Source organism: Ictidomys tridecemlineatus, chromosome X (genome assembly GCF_052094955.1).
Source record: "Ictidomys tridecemlineatus isolate mIctTri1 chromosome X, mIctTri1.hap1, whole genome shotgun sequence".
In the NCBI taxonomy this organism is placed as follows: Eukaryota; Metazoa; Chordata; class Mammalia; order Rodentia; family Sciuridae; genus Ictidomys; species Ictidomys tridecemlineatus.
This window is the reverse complement of record NC_135493.1, coordinates 102959729-102968228: the sequence shown is the minus strand read 5'-3', so window position 1 is coordinate 102968228 and position 8500 is coordinate 102959729. Positions and strand designations below refer to the sequence as shown.

At 41.0% G+C, this 8500-nt stretch overlaps 1 protein-coding gene across 1 annotated transcript; it reads right to left on the bottom strand.

Moving 5' to 3' along the window:
- Window positions 1-533: 533 nt before the first annotated feature.
- On the bottom strand, window positions 534-4726 carry Nr0b1 (nuclear receptor subfamily 0 group B member 1). The gene is made up of 2 exons (XM_005329165.3): window positions 3482-4726; window positions 534-1161 (listed from the first exon to the last, which is right to left on the bottom strand). Exons 1-2 carry the CDS (start codon window positions 4683-4685, stop codon window positions 917-919), a joined length of 1449 nt encoding a protein of 482 aa, XP_005329222.2. The 5' UTR covers window positions 4686-4726; the 3' UTR covers window positions 534-916.
- Between the last annotated feature and the right edge of the window lie 3774 nt (window positions 4727-8500).

Sequence of the window (8500 nt, the reverse complement as noted above, 5' to 3'; positions counted from 1 at the left end):
ACAAAAGAAATGTTTAAGACTCCTTACAAGGGTTATTCCATTACCTATAAATTAATGGACATGGATGGGCCCTCAATTTTATCTACGGACAAGGAAAAACTAGTTCTATGGGTTATATTTAAAGAAGTTGTAGGTGGCAAGAATAAAGTCACTTCATAATTTCATGCCATGCTAGTTCAATGTGACAGTTACCAAAACAACATATGTATAAACTTTCTGCAGCTATAACCTCTCATTATAGAATGTAAGTTTTTTTGTGGAGCTTTAGTTCAAATACATAATTGTGTACAGAAAACTGCCAAAATGCAACTTTGAAAATCTCTCACTTTCAGCTGACTTTCTGATCATAGATCATCCACCTCTTGGTTCCAGCAGGGTGCAAAGTAAGTCTTCTACACAGCTTATGGAAATGAAAATAAGTGCTATAACATTAAATGTCACAAATTACTTATAAGAAAAAATGTTGCTTATGTTTTCTAGGTTTTAATAAATTTTGAAGTTACTTAAATCCCCAATAAAAATTCTTAGTCGAGTTAATGGTTAATACCTTAAAATTTATTAAAACATAACACCTTAATTTTCATTAAAACAACATTACAAATTTGACTTTAGTGAGTTCAAAGAGAGTGGCTAAATTTGTGAAAAAAAATTATTAGCATAGTACCCTGCTCTTTTCTTAAAGATGTATAGAAGTATGTTACCTATTGGCAAATGTTTTCTTTCAAATGAAGCAGTACGGAAAACAGTGTTTTTTCCATTCTCTGTATCTAAATTATTTATTCAATTGAATATAAAAATACTATTAATGTAAAAATAACAAGAAAGTTCATATTCACAACATTGACATTCTTCTGCCTAAAGCTCTTCATCCTTCCTTCATGGTGAGCTGCACTCATGAGGCCCCATATTTATGCCTTTATAACTTTGCACACAGCATTTCCAAAATCATATCATCCATGCTGACTGTGCCAATGATGGGTCTGAAGAACAATTCAGCAATGACATTGGCATCGATGAATTTCAGCAGGAAAAGGGTGTTATTCAATTCTGTGAACCTGTTCTGATACCCTTGGTTCGTCATCTTGACGTGGTCACTGAGGATCTGCTGAGTTCCCCACTGAAGTCCCTCTATGTACTTCACGCACTGCAGGCCTGGCAGGACTGGAGGGAGAAAAATCTCAGTTAATCATTGCTCCAATTTACTTTTGTATACAAACTTTTACCTATGAGAAACAGGTCATTATATGGAAAGTTTTGCCAGATGACAAATATTTTGCCATTCTTCCTCAAAATTTCCTGCCATTATACTCATCATCTAGCCAATAGTGGCCAACTTCACAGCCACAAATGATTCATGTTTCACTTTAATTATTTGCCTAATTATTTGCCTACAGGGCATTATTCTAGAGGCCCATATAATTTGAAAGTTAATGCTGAACACTTAACTATACCATGATTTCTGTATTGAGGAAAGTTTAAAAAATGTGGTTCTAATGAGTGCTCTCAAGATTCTTACAAAAATCTTAGAAGTAAGGTTTTTGAAAGCATTCTCTTGTTAAAAAGTAAACATGAAAACATAGATTGCAACATGGATCAAAAGTAACTCAAAGTTTGTTATATGTATGTACAAATGTGTCATTATTCTTTATAATTAAAATGTACTAAAAGAAACTAGAAAAGTAACTTCAGAAAAAGTATGTGTGGGGCACTGGGTTTAATTCTCAGCACTGCACATAAACAAATGAATAAAAAAATAAAGGCCCAACAACCACTAAAAATATATATGAAAAAAATTTTAAATAACAATGATTGAAAAGAGTTACTTGTTATAAGCAAATCTAAAATCTGATAAAATAAGAAAATAAAGCAACACTTCTGGTCTATGTTCCCATTCTGATAACCCCAATCCACATATTAACATCCCTTACTATCTATAGCTCAATACCCAGGCTTGAGGCTCTATTTTATAGTGTGTGAATTCCATTCATGCCATCTGAAAACTGCATTTTTTGAGCTCCACATTAGTTTTCTCTGTCTTTTATACCACATCGTCTCCTCTGAAAAGCTTTTTCAAAAAATGAGGAGGAAGAGAAAGCAGGAAAAAATACAAAGTCAGGAAAGAGAAAAGGCAGATGGAGTCCACAACTATCTTTTATTTGTTACCATGTTTAAACCCATGTATATATGTTTACATGTTGGGCTTATATGTTTTAATTACCTATAATTATATAGAATTCATGTGACTTTATAATATATAAACAAGTGTTTAGCATAATAAATTACAATATTATAATTTATACTATAAATTATACTATGATTTATACTATATATCATGTAGGTTTAAACAAAGCTAAGGGGATATGAAAGGCTAAACATTAAAAAAAGTCACACATTTAATAGGCACTACCTTCTGTCCAAATGTAGGTGCATTTGTGTTTTAACACACTCAGGTTTAGCTGGTTAAACTCACCTGAGTGCTTTGTGGGTAAAAGTGGGAGGTAGAGTAATAATAAGGAAGAGGAGGGGGGGTGTGTGACAAAAGAGGGAAGCTATCAGAATGTAAAATTATGGAAGCTGAACCCCAGTCTCACTGTTTATCTCAAAAAAAAAATAGGAATGAGAAAACTCCTTTCCAAATGACCTCAAGAATTACCTGGGGCACTTATTATGAATGCAGATCTACTCAGAATTTCTAGGGGAGGAGCCTGGAAGGACTTTTAAGCACCACCCCCATACAAACACAAGTGCTTCTAATGCACAGGCCAATTTGGAAAAACAACATGAGCAAAAGTGTGACCTATAATAGTCACCGAAATGAACTGAAGTCATGAAATGCTAATAATCCCAAATACTGCTAGCATTTAAAAATGCTAGATTTAGAGACTCCCAGCTCAAGGATTGGGGTGGGATGTAAAAGAAGCATCACCCCCCCCCCATACACACACACACTGCATCATTTTCCTGCAACTTTGCCAAACTGATATTAAGAGACATGGAGAATGGGAGGGTCTAGATGCTTTTGGACCATACAAATGACCGTTCAGAGGTAGCACTAAGTTTGCTATTCTGACAATATTCCCAAAGACTTAATCTAGACTTAATAGATTTCCACAAACTAAATGGCTCTAGTAAAATTTCAAAATGGGGATTTAGAGAAAGATGTTGCATGACTTGCAGTGAGCAAAAACTTTTAAAGCTAAGAAGAAAGTCATGTCCTGTGAAGGTAGAACTTACCTGTAGTAATGGGAACACGTAAAGAACCAAGTAGGAACCTCTCCTCTCCTTTTGGCAGCAGCTTACCTACTAGGAATGATTCCCAGAGCCCCCCCACCATGACTCTACCGAAACGTGATTCTTCCTCCGGTGCTCCGACAGCCCTGCCCCTCCCTGCTCCCCACTAAAAACTCTTTTAGTTCCCGTGCCCTGGGGAAGGTACTTTCTAAAGCTTTTGAGCTGGGAAAGTCCAGGCTGGCGACCTTACCTGGGTTAAAGAGCATGATCCCCTTGAGGTAGGCATACTCTTTGGTACTGATATCCAGACTCCAGCACTTGGCAAGGAAGGTCTTGATGGCCCGAACAGTGGTAACCCAGGGCAACTGCTCAGCTTCTGACAGCGGTGCCAAATTTGGCTGCGATGTGGACAGAAGTGGTGGCTCGAAGCCCTCGGTCTCCCGCCGCCTGGTGGTGAGGCTCCTCTGCAGCCTGCTGGGCTCTGAAGTCTCCGCCGTCTCGAAGTACAAGCGATCCTGGGCGAGCTCGAGCATGAGTAGAGACGCCCAACAACCTCGCAACAGCACTAGCTGCTGTTCAAGAACTAGCACCTGGAAGCAGGGCAAATACTTAACGAAGCGTAGCGTCTTCAACAGGCCAGCTGCGGCTGCCTCACAGACCACCTGTGGATTCTTTAGGGCCACCGGCTGCTGCGCGCCACACCAGGTGACCCAAGAGGCCGCTGGCCGCGCCTCGGGAGCCTCCGGGGTTTGATTCGTGCTCGTAAGCATGCTGTACGGGATGATGCTCTGCTGCTGTTGCTGTTCCTGCCGCTCCTCCTGCAGCTGCTGCAGCTGGTCTTCACCACAAAAGTAGTTGTGGTACTGGAGCGCTGGGTCCCGTCCGCCAGGCAGCCCTTCTCCATCTCTCAGCCTCTGAGCGCTGGAGGAGAACTCCCACCCCGAGCCTCCCGGCTGTGCCTCGGACGCCTCCGGAGCCACAGGCGTTTGCTTTGCATTAGTGAGCAAGCTGTATAAGATGCTGCCCTGCCTTGGGTGCTCTTCCCCACAAAAGCAGCAGCGGTACAGGAGCGAAATGACCTGTCCGCCTGGGAGCCCCTCTCTGCCCACCCGGGACTCAGAACCGCATGAGCAGCCCCAGCACGGAACTCCCAGCCGCGCTTTGGGCGCCTCGGGAGCCGCTTGGGTCTGCTTTGCGCTGGTGAGCATGTTGTAGAGGATACTGCCCTGCCTTGGGTGCTCTTCCCTACAAAAGCAGCAGCGGTACAGGAGCGAGGTGGCCCGCCCGCCTGGCAGTTCCTTTCGGTCAACCCTGAGATCAGCACCGCAGGAGCAGCCCCAGCACGGAACCCCGAGCCGCGCCTTGGGCACCTCAGGAGGCGCCTGAGGTTGCTTCGCGCTCATAAGCATGTTGTAGAGGATGCTGCCCTGCCACTGGTTGTCTTCGCCAGCCATGGCCCGTGCGGTCCGCTGTCGGTTGTGCCCAGTGGCCGCCTCCTGGGACTTATTTATACTGAGTGCACACGCAAGCACGTCCGCCTCCTCCGCTTGGGCTCAGAGGGGGGCGCGGCATTGTGATTCCAAGTGTCTGCCTAGGACCTCAGAGGTTCAAAGAAGCAAATACCCCCCTTGAAGCAGTTAATGGAAGAATATTAGCATTTGCGAGCTCCTGGACACTTCCTTTCGTCCCTTTACCTTGCCTCCAGAAGACCGGAATGGAGCTCCTGGAGCAGGGGGTTGGGGCACTGTTAAGATCTTTCCATTGTACCCTAGCATCTAATTTGTTCCTTTTATTGGGAGCTCTAGGTGCCTAAAAGAGGGAAAAACTATTTCTGTGCCATCTTTGTAAACTTTCACGAAATGACCACACTTTGTGTGAATTGTATTTTGTGTACGAATAGGGAGGTCTCATTTTTTGAAATCTAGAAAAATATAAACCACAGATCAACAGTACCAGCACTATATGGAAACTCCGTAGAAATGTCCAATCTCAAGCCTGACCCAGACCTTCTAACTCTGAATCTGAATGTTAATGAAGATTCCAGGGAATTCGATGTGCCTTAACATTTGAAAAGCACTGGTCCAAGTATGTGATCATAAATGTTCAGTTTAATTCATCAATATTTATAAGCATCCACTGTGTCCTAGATGCTGTGTTAGAGAGCTGGGGTGGCAACTAGAGTATAAAAATGGCTAAAACTTGGGAATATAAAAATCACCAGATGGCTACAGTGAGAATTTTTGATCCTTGTAGAGTTATTACACTGATGAGTGTGTAATATTGTGCCCAACCGTCCTGAGCTAATAATGATAAATACAAGCATCGGGAAGCCTGGGTCCTGTTCTTCATTTGCCACACAGTCTCCTTCTTCTAGTTTCAAACAGTACTGAGATAAATGAACCTCCCTCCCCCACACCACCAGAGCTCCCTGTGTAACTAGTTGATTGTTTCACCATCCTGCCATGTAACTTCAGTATCACCAGCCCTTTCATTTTCAAAGTCCTCATCTCTAAAATAAGACAATCATATTACTGATGTCTTCACTCCAGGACTGAAGATGTGAAGCTGTGAGGGGAATTTGTAAAAGTCGCCTTTTTTTTTGTTGTTGTTCTTTTTCTTTTGTATTTTTTGGCACTGGGGATTAAACCCAAGGGTGGTTTACCACTGAGCTACATCCTCAGCCTACTTATTTATTTGTTTGTTTGTTTATTTAGAGATTGGGTCTCCCTAAATTCCCAAAGCTGGCCTTAAACTTGTGATCTTTATGCCTCAGTCTCCAGAATTGCTGGGATTACAGGCATGAACCACCAAACCCTGATATATATATATATTGTCTTTTTACAAATTTTCTAGCAGTGGAACTCTGAGCACAAGAGGAAGATGGAAGGGAACCCCTCAGTTTTCTTTTCACTTAAAATTTCATTCTGCCTGTGAGAGGCGCTGTGGTGCAGTGCTTAAATCTCTGGCACTGGCACCAGATTACCTCGATTTTAATCCTGGCCTTGTTTTTATTTTGTAGCTCCATGGCCTTGGGCAATGCATTACTCTCCTAGTGCTGCTGTAAATGCCACACACACACACACACACACACACACACACACACACACACACACATCAATCACTAATGTATGAGCTTAAGGAAACATGAAGAACACATATTTATTATGTTTCAGTTTTGGAGGCCAGCAATCTGAAGTTGGTTTTACTGGGCTAAAAATCAAGGTGACATTTTGTTCTGGAAGCTGTAGGAAAGAATCTATTTCCTTCCCTTTTCTAGTTTCTAGAAGCTACCTTCATTCCTTGGCTCTTCACCACATTGTTCTGATTTTTGTTTTTATCACCTTCTCAGACTCTTGTGAGGATCTCTGTGATTATACTGCACCCACCCAGATAATCCAGGATAATATAGTCATCTCAAACGCTTTCATTTAAGCAAAGTTCATTTTACCCTGTAAGATAATAAATACAAAGGTTCTTATAATTAGGACATGAACATCTTTGTGGGTAAGGAATTCACTACTCTGTATCCAGCAATCAGTACAATGTCTGACACTTAGTAGGTACTCAAAACTATATTTTTCAGTCAACTGAAAGAGAGAAGGAGACTTTGGATCCTACACTCAACACAAAGGCCAAGCATTCCCACACAGTTATTGCTGCACTGACCCTGAAAGGAGGAGAGGCCTTGATAGAGTTTTCTGGAAGCCTATTTTGATACTCAGAATGCTACAAGCACTGCAGCAAAGTAACAAGAGAACTGGGTTAAACAGAACAGTCAAAGAACTGGCCTTGAATTTGGGATCTTCTATTCTAAAGATATATAGTCATCTAACTTGAGCCTTCTCATTTGTGAAATGGGGACAAAATTCTATAAGCCAACATTAATGTGTACACGCTGTTCTAAACCCTAAAAGGGTTATTATATTTTTCCCTCAAGATATGACATTTACAGAAATGTTTGCTGGTCCTGCTACCACATTGACATATAAAGTAATTTAAATTTCCAATCATTTACTTTCTAATGCTTTATTTAGGGTCAAAGCATTTAGCTTTTCATCTATGAAATTGGAAAAATAGTGCTTAAACTAGTTTTAATATGTGCACCTTAGCCCTACATCTTTCAAAAACACTCTCATCACATCAACTAAATTTTAAAATATCCCCAAAACTTAAACCCACTCTGTGTGAATTTAATCATTCCTACCTCACATATATTTGATGTTTTTGACTTTGAATTTCAGGCATTGTTTGAAATTGAACCCTAAGTGCAGTGCTGAGAAACATGAATTTATAATATATTGGTTATTGTTCCTATTCTTTCCCAGGAGCAGAGTCTCCTGATTTTCTAATGTTTTTCTTGAAGTTGTGATCTGATCTTCTATTTGCAACTCTGAAGGACTTTTAGGCTCTTTGGATTGACTGTTTCTAAGGAGAGATTGCCTGTTTGTCCTTCACAAGTATTCATCCTTGGAAATGTCAGAAGAAAACTGACTTCATCTTTCCACTTTCCATTTTTTTCCCTGAACAAATAGCTTCTGAGAAACAAAATCATCCAAACACCACCAGTGTAGACATTTGCAACAAATAGTGCCAGCCTGCTGGGTGCTACAGGATTTGCAAAGACAGAACCTTCTAAGGCTTTTTCATTTGATTTGTTCCATGTCCTCAGACCATTGTGACAGACAGACAAAAGGACACTCATCAACTGAACCTGTCATATGCTGAGATTGTCCACAACTGTAATTTGGATATTTACACTGACTCATTGTGTGATGACCTTGGCCAGTTGGACACCTGCTCTGTAGAATCCATTATCTGTTCCAACTCAGGGTGGGAGTAAAGCTGTTCTGCCTGCCTGAATGCAACTTTCAACTTCAAAGTAATGCAATTTTCACTAAAGGCTGTAGGAGTGAGGTACAGGTGGGGATAAAGTTGGGTAAAATTGTAAAATTGACCTTTGACAGCAAGCTGCCCTTGACCTATGAAGGTAAAATGATTGGAAATATGATATGAATTTTCAATATGGGCTTAAAGAAACTGGAATGCCATAGAAAACAGGTGACAGGGAGTACCAAGAGCAGCATAGTACCAATGCCTTCAGTAAACAAGCAACAGAAACTACCAATAGTGTTTTCCTTATTTTTCAAGGCAAATATTAGGTACATACTGTTATAGACAAGTAGTAGCTGATGAAACCCAGGAGATAGACTCCTTTCTTTCCTGCTCCAAGACTTAGAACCTTTAAAGCTATATTTATGGAAGAATCAAT